General features: G+C 29.9%; 1 protein-coding gene across 1 annotated transcript in view; it reads left to right on the forward strand.

Annotated features, from left to right (window-relative positions):
• Nucleotides 1–20,301, forward strand: part of LOC142229839 (alpha-tocopherol transfer protein-like) — a 35,797-nt gene extending 15,496 nt beyond the window's left edge. Inside the window, exons 2-6 of the mRNA XM_075300421.1 lie at nucleotides 11,633–11,792; nucleotides 11,853–11,934; nucleotides 11,992–12,297; nucleotides 19,892–20,028; nucleotides 20,090–20,301. Of these exons, the coding sequence (XP_075156536.1) occupies nucleotides 11,665–11,792; nucleotides 11,853–11,934; nucleotides 11,992–12,297; nucleotides 19,892–20,028; nucleotides 20,090–20,126 (690 nt within the window). The 5' untranslated portion in view covers nucleotides 11,633–11,664 and the 3' untranslated portion in view covers nucleotides 20,127–20,301. The remainder of the gene's footprint in view (nucleotides 1–11,632; nucleotides 11,793–11,852; nucleotides 11,935–11,991; nucleotides 12,298–19,891; nucleotides 20,029–20,089) is intronic.
• Nucleotides 20,302–21,194: the final 893 nt, after the last annotated feature.

Below are 21,194 nucleotides of genomic sequence, written 5' to 3' on the forward strand. Positions count from 1 at the left end.
TTTTATAGAAAATTCTTCCATAGAAAATATTGACAAAGTTTTATTTCTATAGAAAATTTTGTCAAAATTTGATTTCTATAGAAAATTTTCTCAAAATTTTAATTTTAAAGAAAATGTTCTCAAAATGTTAGTTCTGTAGAAAATTTTCTAAAAATTTTATTTCTATGGAAAATTTTGTGAAAATTTTATTTCTACCGAAAATTTTGTCAAAATTTTATTTCTATAGAAAATTTTGTCAAAATTTTATTTCTATAGAAAATTTTGTCAACAATTTATTTCTATACAAAATTCTTCCATAGAAAATCTTGACAAAGTTTTGTTTTTATAGAACATTTTGTCAAAATTTGATATCTAAAGAAAAATTTCCCAAAATTTTAGTTCTATAGAATTTTTTTTTTAAATGTTAGTTCTATATCAAATTTTCTCAAAATTTTACTTCTATGGAAAACTTTGTCAAAATTTTATTACTATAGAAAATTTTGTCAAATTTTATTTTTATAGAACATTTTGTCAAAATTTTATTTCTATAGAAAATTTTGTCAAAATTTATTTCTATAGAAAATTTTGTCAAAATTTTATTTCTAAAGAAAATTTTGTCAAAACTTTATTTCTATAGAAAATTTTGTCAAATTTTATTTTTATAGAAAATTTTGTCAAAATTTTATTTCTATAGAAAATTTTGTCAAATTTTATTTCTATAGAAAATTTTGTCAAAATTTTATTTCTATAGAAAATTTCGTCAAAATATCATTTCTGTAGAAAATTTTGTCAAAATTTTATTTCTATAGAAAATTTTGCCAAATTTAATTTCTATAGAAAATTTTGTCAAAATTTTATTTCTATAGAAAATTTTGTCAAAATTGTATTTCTTTAGAAAATTTTCTCAAAATATACTTTTTATAGAAAAATTCAAATATTCAAGAATTCTTCCATATAATCAAACAGTAACAAGTATATACGACCGTAAGTTTTGCCACGCCGAATCTTATGTACCCTCCACCATGGATTGCATAGAAGCTTGTACTAAAGACCGTCATCCACAATCGAATTACTTGGGTTGCGGTAACTTGGCGATGGCAAGGTATCTTAAAACTTCTTAACACCGTCTTCTCAATTGTAAGTTAGTCCATACGGGGTTTATATTAAACAACAACAAAAAACCGATTAAATACGTATATAATTCAGTTTGACAAAATTTTCTATAGAAATAAAATTTTGATAAAATTTTCTAAAGAAATAAAATTTTGACAAAATTTTCTATAGAAATAAAATTTTGCCAAATTTTCTATAGAAATAAAATTTTGACAAAATTTTCTATAGAAATAAAATTTTGATAAAATTTTCTATAGAACTAAAATTTTGACATAATTTTCTATAGAAATAAAATTTTGACAATGTTTTCTATAGAAATAAAATTTTGACAAAATTTTCTATAGAAATAAAATTTTGACACAATTTTGTATAGTAATAAAATTTTGACACAATTTTCTATAGAAATAAAATTTTGACAAAATTTTCTATAGAAATAAAATTTTGACAAAAGTTTCTATAGAAATAAAATTTTGAGACAATTTTCTACTGAAATAAAATGTTGGTAGATTATTTTTGGGGATCTGCTATATATAACTATAGGCCGACATGGGCCAATTTTGGCGTGGTTGTTAGAGACCATATATCACCATCATGCACCAAATTTCAGCCGGATCGGATGAAATTTGTTTCTCTTTGAGCTTCCGCAAGCCAAATCTGGGAGTCGATTTATATGGGGCTATACGTAAAAGTGGTCCGATATGACCCATTTGCAATACCATCCGACCTACATCAATAACAACTACTTGTGCCAAGTTTCAAGTCGATTGCTTGTTTCGTTCGGAAGTTAGTGTGGTTTCAACAGACGGACCGACGGACGGACATGCTTAGATCGACTCAGAACCACGACCCAGAATATAAACTACTTAATGGGGTCTTAGAGCAATATTTCAATGTGTTAAAAACGGAATGACAAAGTTAATATACCCCCATCCTATGGTGGAGGTTATAAAAAATCTACCATTTTTGGCAGAATTCTACCAACTCTGGCAACCGTGCTTATTACACTCTTAAAGCCACCGTGGTGCAATGGTTAGCATGCCTGCCTTGCATACACAAGGTCGTGGGTTCGATTCCTGCTTCGACCGAACACCAAGAAGTTTTTTCAGCGGTGGATTATCCCACCTCAGTAATGCTGGTGACATTTCTGAGGGTTTCAAAGCTTCTCTAAGTGGTTTCACTGCAATGTGGAACGCCGTTTGGACTCGGCTATAAAAAGGAGGTCCCTGTCATTGAGCTTAACATGGAATCGGGCAGCACTCAGTGATAAGAGAGAAGTTCACCAATGTGGTATCACAGTGTACTAAGGTTCTAAGTGAGCCTGATACATCGGGCTGCCACCTAACTTAACGTAACCTACACTCTTAAATACAATATGTTTACGTTTCCATTTATCTTCCAAATACGTCAAGTGTCGGTGATCCTCTTCTCTTTCTTCGTTCAATTTTATTAATTCAGATTTCAGGAAGTGGTTTTCAATTAATAACTTAACTTAACAATTACATCTATTTTTGCCGGTAATCTTTTCACAACTCCGTCAAATAGATTAGTTGTTTCCATTAAACTAAGTAAATCTGTAAAATTTGAATTGCCAAGATAATTATTTGCGAATATTGAAGAAGTCCCATTTATAATTTATGTCGTCTTTTCCGCAGGAATTTCCATTTATATGTAATTTTGTAGTATAGTTTTAGGCTCTAATGTAAAATTCGTAACGAACATAAGGAACAGCTGTTGTCTCTCGATATTAAATAGTATTTTAAATAGTATATATTAAATAAAATATATTAAATAGTATATTTAATAAATACAACTTGCGTGTGACAGCTCTCATTGTTTTCCCCTGGCTAATAATGACCTGATCTTCACTCTTGATTATAATGAGCTTTTATCCACTTCATATAGCGAATTATTTTACTTTCCTTTCTGTGCCGGACTTTTTTACATCATTTTTACTTGTCTATACGACTATACTCTCATTACTTTATATGAAAGATGTTCTTCCACCAGTCTGTCAGAATATCATGTTTTTTTTTATTTAATATTGATAGTATAATTATATAAATAATTGCACAATAGGAGGGAGTCAAGTCTAAACTTAATACTATAGCATTTTCACTTCAATTGAATCCTTTTCATTTCAAATGAAACCTTGTATCACAATGGACAGAATAGTCTAAGTAAGGTTTCATTTGATTTGAAACCTGAAACCTTTTTCAAATCAAATGAAACCTTTTTCATTCCAAATAAACATTTTTTTCAAATCAAATGAATCTTTAAAATCAAACGAATTCTTTCTAATGAATGTATTTATAATTTATCCACAAAATTATTATTGAATAAATTGTTATTTTGCTAGAAGCAAAAATATAACATTTTGTTTAAAATTTCGTTTCGCCAGGGATCCCATTGCATCTAATCCCTTGTACCTTTATGATCTTCTTCGCCATTAAAACCAACACTTACCGGTTTCCTAAACATCTATAAAACGTTATCGTTTTCAAAAGTGTATGTGAAACAACAAAAATCTAATCACATTGATTTTAAATATAATTGCAATGATAACTCGAAATTAAACTGGTATATGAGTAATGGACAAACAAAAAACAAGTAAATACAGCCGTAAATTCGACCAAACCGACTCTTATTACGTTTTACACTTAAGGCTGTCATCCACAATCACAATACTTGGGCTATGGTAACAGTTACCGATGACAAGGTATATTAAACCTTCTTAGCATTGTCTTCTATATTATATATTAGTCCATATGGAAAGTATGTTAAATAAAAAAGCCTGAATAAATATTTATATAAGCCAATTCAGTTAGTTATGAACCGATATTAACCACTTTTCGAATGGTAATTAGAGAGTCAAATTTCAACACGATAAGATGAAATTTATTTCTATATGAGGCTTCCCCATTTAAATCTTTGGGCGTTCGGTTTTTATGGGAGCTATATATGAACACGTTTCCCGCATTTGGTAGAATTCTACCGCAAATGGCAGAGTTTTTATTGTTTGGTAGATTGGTAGAATTCTTGATATTTTGGCAGATTTTGCAAAATATTCCTCTCCAACTAAGAGGTACTTCATAAATTTTCTATAGAAATAAAATTTTGATAAAATTTACCAAAGAAATAAAATTTTGACAAAATTTTCTACAGAAATAAAATTTTCACAAACTTTTCTATAAAAATAAAATTTTGACAAAATTTTCTGAAGAAATAAAATTTTGACAAAATTTTCTAAATAAATAAAATTTTGACAAAATTTTCTATAGAAATCAAATTTTGCAAAAATCCTTTATAGAAATAAAAAATTTCCTAAAGAAATAAAATTTTGAGAAAATTTTCTAAAGAAATAAAATTTTGAGAAAAATTTCTAAAGAAATAAAATTTTGACAAACTTTTCTATAGAAATCAAATTTTGACAATTTTTTTTATAGAAATGAAATTTTGACAAACATTTGTATAGAAATGAAATTTTGACAAAATTTTCGGTAGAAATGAAATTTTGACAAAATATTCCAATAGAAATTAAATTTTGACAAAATTTTATAAGAAATAAAATTTTGAGAAAATTTTCTAAAGAAAAAAAATTTGACAAACTTTCCAAAGAAAAAACTTAAAAACTTAGAAATAAAATTTTGACAAAACTTTCTATAGAAATGAAAATTTGACTAAATTTTCTATAGAAATAAAATTTTGACAAGATTTTCTATAGAAATAAAATTTTAAAAAAATTTTCTATAGGAATTAAATTTTGACAAAAGAAATAAAATTTTGACAAAATTCTCTATATATATAAAATTTTGAGAACATTTTCTAAAGAAATAAAATTTTGACAAACTTTTCTATAGAAAAAACAAGTATATACGGCCGTAAGTTCGGCCAGGCCGAAGCTTATGTACCCTCCATCATGGATTGCGTAGAAACTTCTTCTAAACACTGTCATCCACAATCGAATTACTTAAGTTGCGGTAACGCTTGCCGATGCCAAGATATCTTAAAACCTCCTAACACCACCATCTAAATTGTATGTAAGTCCATACGTGGTATATATTAAATCAAAAAAGATCGATCCAATACGTATAAAATTCAGTTTGACAAAGTAGACATAACATTTTGACAAAATTTTCTACAGAAATAAAATTTTAACAAAATTTTCTATAGAAATAAAATTTTCACAAAATTTTCAACAGAAATAAAAATTTTGACAAAATTTTCTATAAAAATAAACTTTTGAAAAAAAAATATTGTATAGAAATAAAATCTTGGTAGATTATTTTTGGCTCGAGTGGCAACCATGATTATGAACCGAATAAAATTTGAACAAAATTTTCTATAGATATAAAATTTTGAAAATCTTTCTCAAAATTTTGACAAAATTTTCTATAGAAATAAAATTTTGGTTGATTATTTTTGGCTCTAGTGGCAACCATGATTATGAACCGATATGGACCAATTTTTGTGTGATTGGACCAATTTTGGTATGGTTATTAGCGACCTCCAAGAGGCTCCGGAGGTCAAATCTGGAGAACGTTTTATATGGGGGCTATATATAATTATGGACCGATATGGACCAATTCTGGCACGGTTGTTAAAGATCATATACTAACACCATGTTCAAAATTACAACCGGATTGGATGAAATTTGCTTCTCTTGGAGGCTTCGCAAGCCAAATCTGGGGATCGGCTTATATGGGGGCTATATATAATTATGAACCGATGTGGACCAATTTTTGCATGGTTGTTAGAGACCATATAACAATATCATGTACCAAATTTCAGTCGGATCGGATGCAATTTGCTTCTCTTTGAAGCTCCGCAACCCAAATCTGGGGATCGGTTTATATGGGCGCTATATATAATTATGGACCGATGTGGACCAATTTTTGCACGGTTGTTAGAGACCATATACCAATACCATGTACCAAATTTCAGCCGGATCGGATGCAATTTGCTTCTCTTTGAGGCTCCACAAGCCAAATCTGGGGATCGGTTTATATGGGGGCTATATATAATTTAGGACCGATGTGGACCAATTTTTGAATGATTGTTAGAGACCATATACCAACACCATGTACCAAATTTCAGCCGGATCGGATGAAATATGCTTCTCTTAGAGGCTCCACAAGCCAAATCTGGGGATCGGTTTATATGGTGCTATATATAATTAAGGACCGATATGGACCAATTTTTGCATGGTTGTTAGAGACCATATACCAACATCATGTACCAAATTTCAGCCGGATCGGATGAAATTTGCTTCTCTTTGAGGCTCCGCAAGCCAAATCTGGGGATCGGTTTATATGGGAGCTATATATAATTATGGACCGATGTGGACCAAGTTTTGCGTGATTGTTAGAGACCACATACCAACACCATGTACCAAATTTCAGCCGGATCGGATGAAATATGGTTCTGTAAGAGGCTCCACAAGCCAAATCTGAGGGTCCCTTTATATGGGGGCTATACGTAAAAGTGGACCGATATGGCCCATTTTCAATACCATCCGACCTACATCGATAACAACTACTTGTGCCAAGTTTCAAGTCGATAGCTTGTTTCGTTCGGAAGTTAGCGTGATTTCAACAGACGGACGGACGGACATGCTTAGATCGACTCAGAATTTCACCACGACCCAGAATATATACTTTATGGGGTCTTAGAGCAATATTTCGATGTGTTACAAACGGAATGACAAAGTTAATATACCCCCATCCTATGATGGAGGGTATAAAAATAATAAACTTTTCTATAGAAACCAAATTTTGAAAAACTTTTTTATAGAAATGAAATTTTGACAAAATTTTCTATAGAAATTAAATTTTGACAAAATTTTCTATAGAAATGAAATTTTGACAAAATTTTCTATAGAAATGAAATTTTGACAAAAGAAATAAAATTTTCTATAGAAATAAAATTTAGACAAAATTCTCTATAGATATAAAATTTTGCGAAAATTTTCTAAAGAAATAAAATTTTGACAAACTTTTCTATAGAAAAAAATTAACAAACTTTTCTATAGAAATCAAATTTTGACAAAAATTTTTATAGAAATGAAATTTTGACAAAATTTTTTATAGAAACGACATTTTGACAAAATGTTTTATAGAAATGAAATTTTGACAAAATGTTTTATAGTACTAAAATTTAGACAAAATTCTTTATAGATATAAAATTTTGAGAAAAATTTCTAAAGAAATAAAATTTTGACAAACTTTTCTATAGAAAAAAAAATTAACAAACTTTTCTATAGAAATCAAATTTTGACAAAATTCTTTATAGAAATGAAATTTTGACAAAATTTTTTATAGAAATGAAATTTTGACAAAATGGTTTATAGAAATAAAATCTTGACAAAATTTTCTATAGAAATGAAATTTTGACAAAATTTTCTATAGAAATGAACTTTTGACAAAATTTTCTATAGAAATGAAATTTTGACAAAATTATTTATAGATATAAAATTTTGGCAACATTTTCTAAAGAAATAAAATTTGTACCAAATTTTCTAAAGAAAAAAAATTGATACTCGTAAACTTTTCTATAGATATAAAATGTTGACAAAATGTTTTATAGATATAAACTTTTGACAAAATTTTCTATAGAATTGAAATTTTTAAAAAATGTTTTATAGAAATGAAATTTTGACAAAATTTTCTATAGAAATGAAATTTTGACAAAATTTTTTATAGAAATGAAATTTTGACAAAATTTTCTATAGAAATAAAACTTTGACAAAAGAAATAAAATTTTGACAAAATTTTCTATAGAAATAAAATTTAGACAAAATTCTCTATAGATATAAAATTTTGAGAAAATTTTCGAAAGAAATAAAATTTTGACAAACTTTTCTATAGAAAAAAAATTAACAAACTTTTCTATAGAAAACAAATTTTCACAAAATTTTTTATAGAAATGAAATTTTGACAAAATCTTTTATAGAAATGAAATGTTGACAAAATTTTTTATAGAAATGCAATTTTGACAAAATTTTTTATAGAAATAAAATTTTGACAAAATGTTTTATAGAAATAAAATTTCGACAATATTTTCTATAGAAATTAAATTTCGGCAAAATTTTCTATAGAAATGACATTTTGACAACATTTTCTATAGAAATAAAATTTTGACAAAATTTTCTATAGAAATACAATTTAGACAAAATTCTCTATAGATATAAAATTTTGAGAAAATTTTCTAAAGAAATAAAATTTTGACAAACTTTTCTATAGAAAAATGAAGGGAATAAAAATTAAAAAACTTTTCTATAGAAATCAAATTTTGACAAACTTTTCTATAGAAAAAAAAATAAAAAACTTTTCTATAGAAATCAAATTTTGACAAAATTTTTTATAGAAATGAAATTTTGACAAAAATTTTTATAGAAATGAAATTTTGACAAAATTTTTTTATAGAAATGAAATTTTGACAAAATTTTTTATAGAAATGAAATTTTTACAAAATGTTTTGTAGAAATAAAGTTATGACAAAATTTTCTATAGAAATGAAATTTTGCCAAAATTTTCTATAGAAATGAAATTTTGACAAAATTTTCTATAGAAATGAAATTTTGACAAAATTTTCTATAGAAATGAAATTTTGACAAAATTTTCTATAGAAATGAAATTTTGACAAAATTTTCTATAGAAATGAAATTTTAACAAAATTTTCTATAAAAATAAAATTTTGACAAAATTTTCTATAGAAATAAAATTTTGTTAAATAATTTTTGGCTCGAGTGGCAGCCGTGATTATGAACCGATATAGACGAATTTTTGTATGATTGGTGATCGTGCCAAATTTTAACCGGATCGGATGAAATTTGCTTCTCTTAGAGGCTCCGCAAGCCAAATCTGGAGATCGGTTTATATGGGGGCTATACGTAAAATTGGTCCGATATGGCGCATTTGCAATACCATCCGACCTACATCAATAATAACGACTTGTGCTAAGTTTCAAGTCGATAGCTTATTTCGTTCGGAAGTTAGTGTGATTTCAACAGACGTACTGACGGAAGTGGCTAGATCGACCCAGAATTTCACCGTGATTCAGAGTATTATACTTTATCGTTGGGCTGGGGAAAATTTCTTACAAAATTTTAAAAATAAACTAAAAGCTCATTCACATAAGGCTCAAAATCTGCTAAAAGTAGATTTGAAATCCCTTTTTTATAAGGCAAATGACATTTGAAATATGAGTAATGTGGCTTTCGGAAGTATAATGTGAATGAGGTATTAAACAAAATAATTGTTTTGCAATAAATTTAAATTAATTAATTAATTTTCTGTGTACATATTTACTCTTTTGTACAAACGAATTAAATTGTACCCCCAATAAAATTCCCAAAGCCAATTTAATTATACCCACAACCATAGGTTGATGGTGGGAGCATAATAAAATTGTCATTCCGTTTGTAATACATCGAAATATTGATTTCCGGCTATAGTTTAGGTCCATAAAGAGCTGTAAAATTTGGTAAAAATCTGTGCATGCTTTGATATAGCATCCATACAGACCGATCTCCCGATTTGTCTTCCTGAGAGCAAGGACACAGCAATTTTCATCCGATTTGCTGAAAATTTGAAATCTTGAAATATTTTCAGTTTTCAAAGAGCTGTGCCAAATCTGGTACATGTTTTGGTATATTGTGTTACGGCCCGGCATTTACAACGTATAGGTCTCAACATCTGGGAGTGGAAAACTTCAAGAGCTTAAATCGATTGAAGGGAGTAAAATGGGAACAAATCAAGGAAGTCGTCGAGGTCACGGAATTTTTAGAATAATCAAAAAACTAGAACGCCCAACAAGTCGATTTCTGACTTAGGTGTATGTCATATGAAATGGGTCAGAGAAATCAGTCTTCTGGTCTCAGCTGAAAGATAGGTGACACACAAGATAGGTGAGTATTACTTTATGGGATGGCGTCAGCATTAGTGAAGGTTGTGACAGAACGAATTGAATTTTTTATTGTACATGGTCAAAATTGTAAAATAACTACACCCAGAAAAAAGTGCCTTCGAAACTAAAGGAAAAATTTTTCATCAATATAGTTTATCCATTTTATTTCCATTAAAGTAAATTTTTGTGAGAAATAATAAAATTTACTCGATTCAGTAAAAAAATCCTAAACTGTAAGCAGTTAGGAATAGTTCATTAACTAGAATAAGGCATGGAATTTTACTCATACTATTTTCTTCGCTGGGTATAAGAATTTACTACTGAACAAGAAAATTTTATTCACCGATAACAAAGCATTCGTAAAAATAAACAAAAACCGAACTAAAACCAAGTTTCCTCAAAATTAGTAAAATTTCTTATAAAATGATAATTGCAACTTCCTTTATAATAGAAAGTTTTTCATACATACGAACAACACTTGGCATAGAAAAATATTTTAGTTCATTCGTACTAAGAAGTATGCAATCCTTTCAAAACTTAAGGAAACACACTTGTTAGAATATAGGAAATTTTCCTATATTTCTATTGTCTACCTGTAATCGATACCTGTCATCGCAATCGATGTGTTTGCGCGTGGGTTTAATCGATATGTTTGCGCGTGGGTTGTTTTTTTAGTTGGAATCGCGTTGTTTTGGTATAAGGAGAGATTGTTAAAAAATAATATGGTAAAATAATATAATAAATAACAAATAAAATATATAAAATATTTGTTATTTTAAATTAGTGAGAAAAATTAGTTTTTTTTTAATAAATCTATCAATGTTCGTGATAGTGTTTAAAGAAAGAAAACACCAGCAGAATAACAACCCTTTCATTTGTCTTCATTTTGGAATCTTCAATTATCAGGTAATATTCAGTGACGCTAACCTTTTGCAACAAAAATGTTTTATGATTTTTTATATTTGTAGGTATTGAAATTGTAAAAGGAGGACAAAATCGTTAGGCAGCAATTTATTAAAAGTGAAAAGTACAAGAAGAAGAAAAAGTGCGTTTTACAGTTGATAATATCACACGGAAATTGGAAATAGTGGAATAATAAACTAATATTTCAAAGAGATTCGATGCTGTTGATTCTTAATAAATATATTCAATATATTAATAAAACATGTCTTTTATTGAAGATAAAATTGCTTATAGAAATAAATAAAATTGTATTTAAAATCGAAGGTAAGCAGTTCTAATTATGAAGTAAAAGTTTTACCACAAATGTGTAAGATTTGTCGAAATGAATGAAAAAATTTCAATAAAATCATTCCATATATGAATTCAAATTAGTTAAATTTTTTCATTCTGTAGTAGATATAGGAAAATGTTAACTAATATATGGAATGCATTATTCCTAATTTCTACGAAAATCACATCGTTCAAACAAATAAAAATGTCTTTGGCGCTATACGAAGTTCAACTTTCTTCACAATGAGTTCATTTTAACTTAAAGAAGGGGTTACTTTTTTCTGGGTGTACTTGCCTGTAACTAATACGAGGATCGGTTCCAAAGTATATGATTGTAATCTTTCCTTTATCTCAAAAAAAAAAAATATTTATAACAATGATATGATTTTTTTCTCATTTACAGATCGTATTCTCCTTACCCGATTCTATTATTGCATGCACAAAGATGTTGAGAAAACCCAAAAACTCCTTGAGACCAATTATTCTATGCGGCTTGCAAATCCAAAAATTTTCATAGATCGTGATCCCTTAGATCAAGATACAAAGAATACCATGGACTATGCGTGAGTTAATCGATCAGATTTCCCAAAAATCAAAATGTACTCACTAAAATTTCTTTACAGGGATATAATACCATTACCGGGATTGACTCCAAATGATTTTCGTATAGTCCTACATCACATTAATAATCCTGATCCTAAATTGGTACATGACAAAATTTTACCTCAAAATTTTGATAATTTTATTTACTCTCTATTTCAGATGCATCATGCTGAAGACACCAAGACCTATATGCTTCTTAACGATTGCCGTTTCAGTTTACCCGATGCTATAGTCGATGGCATTCCAGTATTAGCCAAAGGTGATGTCCATATCACAGATATGGCTTGTAATACCATGGGCCACATGCGCCAAATGTCATTTGGGATATTACGATTAATGCTTAAATTCCTGCAAGAAGCCTATCCCATACGCATAAGAGCCATTCACATGATTAACTGTCCCTCATATATGAATAAGATTTTGGCAGTCGTAAGACCATTTGTTCACAAAAGAGTTTTTGAACTGGTAAGAATTGCAATTTATGTATCATAAAAAGTATATAAGGACGCGAGATCCGAACAGGGCCGAATTTTAAATATCCACCACCCTGTCGCGGGTTACTTGATAATAGTCTTTCAGGTGGATTTGATGAAGCATACACCCTCCTCAAGAAAATCGCTCCAAATGATTGTCGAACATTAACATTAAAATTTCCAAATATTCAGACACCGGTTCAAACGGTTGCCAACTAAAAGATACTACAACAAGTATATACGGCCGTAAGTTCGGCCAGGCCGAATCTTATGTACCCTCCGCCATGGATTGCGTAGAAATTTCTACGAAAGACTGTCATCCACAGATTTCAACTCACTCGGATGAAATTTGCTCCTCCAAGAGGGTCCAAAACCAAATCTCGGGATCGGTTTATATGGGGGCTATAAATGATTATGGACTGATATGGACCACTTTTGGCATGGTTGTTAAATATCATATACTACCACCACGTACCAAATTTCAACCAGATCGGATGAACTTTGCTTCTCCAAAAAGGCACCGGAGGTCACATCTGGGGATCGGTTTATATGGGGGCTATATATAATTATGGACTGATATGAACCAATTCCTGCATGGTTGGTGGATACCATATAGTAACATCACGTACCAAATTTCAACCGAATCGATGAATTTTGCTCTTCCAAAGGGCTCCGAAGGTCAAATCTGGGGATCGGTTTATATGGTGGCTATAAATGATTATGGACTGATAATGACCACTTTTGGCATGGTTGTTAAATATCATATACTACCACCACGTACCAAATTTCAACCAGATCGGATGAATTTTGCTTCTCCAAAAGGCACCGGAGGTCACATCTGGGGATCGGTTTATATGGGGCATATATATAATTATGGACCGATACCGACCAATTTTTGCATGGGTGTTTGAGGCCATATATTAACATCACGTACCAATTTTCAACTGAATCAGATGAATTTTGGTCTCCCAAGAGGCTCCGGAGGTCAAATCTGGTGATAGGTTTATATGGGGGCTATATATAATTATGGACCGATATGGACCAATTTTTGCATGGTCATTAGAGACCATATACTAACATCATGTACCAAATTTCAGCCGGATCGAATGAAATTTGTTTCTCTTAGAGGCTCTGCAAGCCAAATCGGGGGATCGGTTTATATGGGAGCTATATATAATTTTGGACCGATGTGGTCCAATTTTTGCATGGTTGTTAGAGACCATATACTAACCCCATGTACCAAATTTCAGCCGGATCGGATGAAATTTGCTTGTCTTAGAGCAATCGCAAGCCAAATTTGGGGGTCCGTTTATATGGGGGCTGTACGTAAAAGTGGACCGATATGGCCCATTTGCAATACCATCCGACCTACATAAATAACAACTACTTGTGCCAAGTTTCAAGTCGATAGCTTGTTTCGTTCGGAAGTTAGCGTGATTTCAACAGACGGACGGACGGACATGCTCAGATCGACTCAGAATTCCACCACGACCCAGAATATATATACTTTATGGGGTCTTAGATCAATATTTCGATGTGTTACAAACGGAATGACAAAGTTAATATACCCCCCATCCTATGGTGGAGGGAATAACAATTTTCTATAGAAATAAAATGTTGCCAAAAATTTCTAAACAAATAAATTTTACTAAAATTTTCGATAGAAATAAAATTTTGAGAAATTGTTTTATATAAATAAAATTTTGACAAAATTTTCTAAAGAAATATTTTTTTTTCAATAGAAATAAAATTTGACAAATTTTTCTCTAGAACTAAAATTTTGACAAAATTTTCAATAGAACTAAAATTTTGACAAAATTTTTTTATAGAACTAAAATTTTGACAAAATTTTCTATAGAAACAAAAATTTTGATAAGATGTTCTATAGAACTAAAATTTTGACAAAATTTTTTATAGAAATAAAATTTTGACAAAGTTTTCTATAGAAATAATTTCCCTGAAGACCAGCATCGGAGATGTCTCGAAATATTGGATATTTTCAAATAAAAATTACAACTCAATAAAACAACAACATCTGTTTTTATTTACATGACCTCAAGCCAAACTCAACAAATATAATTAACAGTTTAAAGGTCAACTATCAAACAACGAAATAAAATTCTGACAAAATTTTCTACAGAAATAAAATTTGGACAATATTTTCTATAATAGTAAAATTTTGCAAAAAAATCTATAGAAATAAAATTTTGACTAATTTTTCTATAGAACTAAAATTTTGACAAAATTTCCTGTAGAACTAAAATTTTGACAAAATTTGTTATAGAAATAAAATTTTGACAAAATTTTCTATAGAAATAAAATTCTGACAAAATTATCTACAGAAATAAAATGTTAACAAAATTTTCTATAGAAATAAATTTTGAGCAAATTTTTATAGGAATAAAATTTTGACAAAATTTTCTATAGAACTAAAATTTTGACAAAATTTTCTATAGAAATAAAATGTTGAAAAAATTTCCTATAGAAATAAAATTTTGCAAAATTTTTCTATAGAAATAAAATTTTGACAACATAAATAATAATAAATAAATAATAAAATGATGACAAAACTTCCCATAAAAATAATATTTCGCAAAAAATAATATTTTGCAAAAAGTTTCTATAGAAATACAATTTTGCAAAAAATTTCTATAGAAGGTAAATTTTGCAAACAATTTCTATAGAAATAAAATTTTTGTTGTTGCTTTTGATTTCAGCTTAAAACCATGTATTGACTAAACTACAAGTGTAGCTGAACCAACAGAGGAAAATAATGTTTGTCAAATTCATTTGGGCAAAGCCCTATAGACTGCAAGATGGTTGGATGGACGCACGTTTCGGAATTACCACATTCCTCATCAGCATCCTCTACTTGCAGCAAAACTATCGACCAATTATCAGAATAAATTCAGGCAGTTCATTAAACCCAACAATGAACCACACTTGAACTTCCCGAAAAAAGGTTTTGTATGATAGCCGGCTTATGCCGAAATAAATTCAAAACAAACATATCTCTTTTCCTATATATAAAATTTTGACAAAATTTTCTATGCAAATCTAATTTTGACAACATTTTCTATGGGAATCTAATTTTTACAATATTTTCTATAGAAATAATAAAGGGTGATTTGTTAAGAGCTTGATAACTTTTTTTTTAAAAAAACGCATAAAATTTGCAAAATCTCATCGGTTCTTTATTTGAAACGTTAGATTGGTCCATGACATTTACTTTTTGAAGATAATTTCATTTAAATGTTGACCGCGGCTGCGTCTTAGGTGGTCCATTCGGAAAGTCCAATTTTGGGCAACTTTTTCGAGCATTTCGGCCGGAATAGCCCGAATTTCTTCGGAAATGTTGTCTTCCAAAGCTGGAATAGTTGCTGGCTTATTTCTGTAGACTTTAGACTTGACGTAGCCCCACAAAAAATAGTCTAAAGGCGTCAAATCGCATGATCTTGGTGGCCAACTTACCGGTCCATTTCTTGAGATGAATTGTTCTCCGAAGTTTTCCCTCAAAATGGCCATAGAATCGCGAGCTGTGTGGCATGTAGCGCCATCTTGTTGAAACCACATGTCAACCAAGTTCAGTTCTTCCATTTTTGGCAACAAAAAGTTTGTTAGCATCGAACGATAGCGATCGCCATTCACCGTAACGTTGCGTCCAACAGCATCTTTGAAAAAATACGGTCCAATGATTCCACCAGCGTACAAACCACACCAAACAGTGCATTTTTCGGGATGCATGGGCAGTTCTTGAACGGCTTCTGGTTGCTCTTCACTCCAAATGCGGCAATTTTGCTTATTTACGTAGCCATTCAACCAGAAATGAGCCTCATCGCTGAACAAAATTTGTCGATAAAAAAGCGGATTTTCTGCCAACTTTTCTAGGGCCCATTCACTGAAAATTCGACGTTGTGGCTCGTTAGTAAGTCTATTCATGATGAAATGTCAAAGCATACTGAGCATCTTTCTCTTTGACACCATGTCTGAAATCCCACGGGATCTGTCAAATACTAATGCATGAAAATCCTAACCTCAAAAGAATCACCCTTTATTTTGGCAAAATTGTCTATAGAAATAAAATTTTGACAACAGTTTCTACAGAAATAAAATTTTGCAAAAATTGTCTATAGAAATAAAATTCCGAAAAAAATTTCTATAGAAATAAAATTATGAAAAAAATTTCTATAGAAATAAAATTCTAAAAAAAATTTTGTATAGATATAAAATTTTGATAAAACTTTCTATAGAAATAAAATTTTGACAAAATTTTCTATAGAAATAAAATTTTGACAAAATTTTCTATAAAAATAAAATTTTGACAAAATTTTCTATAAAAATAATATTTTGCAAAATTTTTCTATAGAAATAAAATTTTGCACAAATTTTCTGTGTAACTAAAATTTTGACAAAATTTTCTATAGAAATAAAATTCTGAAAAACAATTCTATAGAAATAAAATTTTGACAAAATTTTCTATAGAAATAAAAGTTTGACAAAATTTTCTATAGAAATAAAATGTTGACAAAATTTTCTATAGAAATAAAATTTTGACAAAAATTTCTATAGAAATAAAATTTTGCAAAATTTTTCTAAAGAAATAAAATTTTGCAACAATTTTCTATGTAACTAAAATTTTGACAAAATTTTCTTTAGAAATAAAATTTTAACAAAATGTTCTAGAGAAACAAAAAATTTATCAAACTTTTTATAGAAATAAAATTGTGACAAAATTTTCTATAGAAAAAAATTTTATCAACATTTTCTATAGAAATAAAATTTTGACAAAAATTTCTATAGAAATAAAATTTTGACAAAATTTTCTATGGAAATAAAATTCGGACAATATTTTCTATAATAATAAAATTTTGCAAAAAAATTTCTATACAAATAAAATTTTGACAAAATTTACTATAGAAATAAAATTTTGACAAAAATTTCTACAGAAATTTTTGCAAAATTTTATTTCTATAGAAAATTTTGTCAAAATTTTAGTTATAGAGAAAAATTTGTCAAAATTTTAGTTATAGAGAAAAATTTGTCAATAGAAAATTTTGTCAGAATTTTGACAAAATTTTCTATTGACGAATTTTTTTCTATAACTAAAATTTTGACAAAATTTTCTATAGAAATAAAATTTTGCAAAAAAATTTCTATACAAATAAAATTTTGACAATATTTTCTATACAATAAAATTTTGACAACATTTTCTATAGAAATAAAATTTTGCAAAAAATTTTTATAGAAATAAAATTTTGACAAAATTTTCTATAGGTATTTCTATAGAAAATTTTCTTTTTTTTTGTTTGGTAGTTTTCTAGTAAAATCTTCTCCATATTATGGCAGATTTTTTTGACTCAAGTGGCAACCGTGATCATAATGCTTGCTTTTCTTCATTGCATCAGTGTTTATATAAAAAGAACTTGTTATACCCTCCACCATAGGATGGGGGTATATTAACTTTGTCATTCCGTTTGTAACACATCGAAATATTGCTCTAAGACCCCATAAAGTATATATATTCAGGGTCGTGGTGGAATTCTGAGTCGATCTAAGCATGTCCGTCCGTCCGTCCGTCTGTCCGTCTGTCCGTCCGTCCGTCTGTCCGGCTGTCCGTCCGTCTGTGGAAATCACGCTAACTTCCGAACGAAACAAGCTATCGACTTGAACTTGGCACAAGTAGTTGTTATTGATGTAGGTCGGATGGTATTGAAAATGGGCCATATCGGACCACGTTTACGTATAGCCCCCATATAAACCGATCCCCAAATTTGGCTTGGGGAGCCTCCCGGAGCAGCAAAATTAATCCGATCCGGTTGAAATTTGGTACGTGGTCTAAGTATACGGTCTCTAACAACCATGCAAAAAATTGGTCCATATCGGTCCATAATTATATATAGCCCCCATATAAAACCGATCCCCAGATTTGACCTCCGGAGCCTCTTGGAGGGGCAAAATTCATCCGATCCGATTGAAATTTGGTACCTGATGTTAGTATATGGTCTCTAACAACCATGCAAAAATTGGTCCATATCGGTCCATAATTATATATAGCCCCCATATAAACCGATCCCCAGATTTGACCTCCGGAGACTTTTGGAGGGGCAAAATTCATCCAATCCGGTTGAAATTTGGTACCTGATGTTAGTATACGGCCTCTAAAAACCATGCAAAAATTGGTCCATATCGGTCCATAATTATATATAGCTCCCATATAAACCGATCCACAGATTTGACCACCGGAGCCTCTTGGAGGAGCAAAATTCATCCGATCCGGTTGAAATTTAGTACGTGGTCTTAGTATACGGTTTTTAACAACCATGCAAAAATTGGTCCATATCGGTCCATAATTATATATAGCCCCCATATAAACCGATCCCCAGATTTGACCTCCGGAGCCTCTTGGAAGGGCAAAATTCATCCGATCCGGTTGAAATTTGGTACCTGATGTTAGTTTACGGCCTCTAATAACCATGCAAAAATTAGTCCATATCGGTCATAATTATATATAGCCCCATATAAACCGATCCCCAGATTTGACCTCGGAGCCTCTTGGAAGAGCAAAATTCATCCGATCCAGTTGAAATTTGGTACATGGTGTTAGTATATGGTCTCTAACAACCATGCAAAAATTGGTCCATATCGGTCCATAATTATATATAGTTCCCATATAAACCGTCCCCAGATTTGACGTCGGGAACCTCTTGGAGGAGCAAAAGTCATCCGATACGGTTGAAATTTGGTACATTTTGTCAATATATGGCCTCTAACAGCCATGTAAAAAATTGGTCCATATCGGTCTTTAGTTATATATATCCGATGACTTATTACACAAAAATTGGCCCATATCGCCAAAAATAATCTACCAAAACTTTATTTCCATAGAAAATTTTGTCAAATTTTATTTCTATAGAAAATTTTGTAATCTACCAAAACTTTATTTCCATAGAAAATTTGTCAAATTTTATTACTATAGAAAGTTTTGTTAAAATTTCATTTCTATAGAAAGTTTTGTCAAAAGTTTATTCTATAGAAATGTTTGTCAAAATTTTATTTCTATAGAAAATTTTGTAAAAAATTTATTTCTGTAGAAAATTTTGTCAACATTTTATTTCTATACTAAGTTTTGTCAAAATTTCATTTCTATACAAAATTTTGTCAACATTTTATTTCTATAGAAAATTTGTCAACATTTTACTTCCATAGAAAATTTTGTCAACGTTTTATTTCTATAGAAAATTTTGTCAAGTTTTTATTTCTATAGAAAATTTTGTAAAATTTTTATTTCTATAGAAAATTTTGTCAAAATTTTATTTCTATAGAAAATTTTGTCAAGGTTTCATTTCTATAGAAAATTTTGTCAAAATTTTATTTCTATAGAACTTACAATTTAGAAGACAGTGTTAAAAAGTTTTACGATACCTTGCCATCGGCAAGTGTTATCGCAACCCAAGTAATTCGATGTGGATGACAGCCTTTAGTAGAAGTTCCTACGCAAGCCATGGTGGAGGGTACATAAGATTCGGCCTGGCCGAACTTACGGCCGTATATACTTGTTTTATTAAATCTCAACATTTTGTTTACAGATGCATTTTCATACCGACGGTTTGGAAGGTCTATACGAGCATGTACCAAAAGAAATGTTACCAGAAGAATATGGCGGCAATGCTGGTACTATTGCCGAATTAAAGGAAAAATACTTTGCAACTGTGATCGAAAAGAGGTATATCAATTTATTAGCTATTGTATAAAAAATTTTATATACACTTCATATATTTTTCCAGAGACTATCTAATGGATCCTGACTATTGGTCTAAGTAGATTTTCTAGCGGTAAATGAAGGCTACGAGCCAGCCGTGGATGAAGAAGTTATAAGACTTAGTTGTTATTTTTTAGATAATTTTTTTAAAAGGGTTAATAGTTGTGTATATAAATGTATTAAGAAAAATTTTTTTATATAATGTCTTTAATATACTATGAGGTTAAATCTAAGAAATGGAACTTATTAAATTTATGGCGGATTAGGATTGGAGGAAAATAGATATTGCATCTTAAGGTGGGTATTAAATTCCAGTATAGCCGCTAAAATCAAAAATAAATCTTCCAAGGCAGAATAAAATTATAATTTTCTTTATAAATTTAACAAGTATATACGGCCGTAAGTTCGGCCAGGCCGAAGCTTATGTACCATCCACCATGGATTGCGTAGAAACTTCTACTGAAGACTGTCATCCACAATCGAATTACTTGGGTTGCGGTAACACTTGCCGATGGCAAGGTATCTTAAAACTTCCTAACACCGTCTTCTAAATTGCAAGGTAGTCCATACATGGCATATATTAAACTAAAAAGGCCGACTAAATACGTATATAATAAAGTTTGACAAAATTTTCTATAGAAATAAAAATTTGACAAAATTTTCTATAGAAATAAAATTTTGGTAGATTATTTTTGGCTCGAGTGGCAACCATGATTATGAACCGATATGGACCAATTTTTGTGTGATTGGTGATCGGCTATATACAACTATAGACTGATATGGACCAATTTTGGCATGGTTATCAGCGGCCATATACTAACACCACGTTCAAATTTCAACCGGATCGAATGAAATTTGCTTCTCCAAGAGACTCCGGAGGACAAATCTGGGGATCGGTTTATATGGGGGCTATATATAATAATGGACCGATATGGACCAATTTTTGCATGGTTGTTAGTGACCATATACAAACACCACGTACCAAATTTCAACTGAATCAGATGAATTTTGGTCTTCCAAGAGGTTCCGGCGGTCAAATCTGGTGATCGGTTTATATTGGGGCTATATATAATTATGGGCCGATGTGGGCCAATTTGTGCATGGTTGTTAGAGACCATATACTAACACCA

This window comes from Haematobia irritans, chromosome 3 (assembly GCF_050003625.1).
Source record: "Haematobia irritans isolate KBUSLIRL chromosome 3, ASM5000362v1, whole genome shotgun sequence".
Lineage (NCBI taxonomy): Eukaryota > Metazoa > Arthropoda > Insecta > Diptera > Muscidae > Haematobia > Haematobia irritans.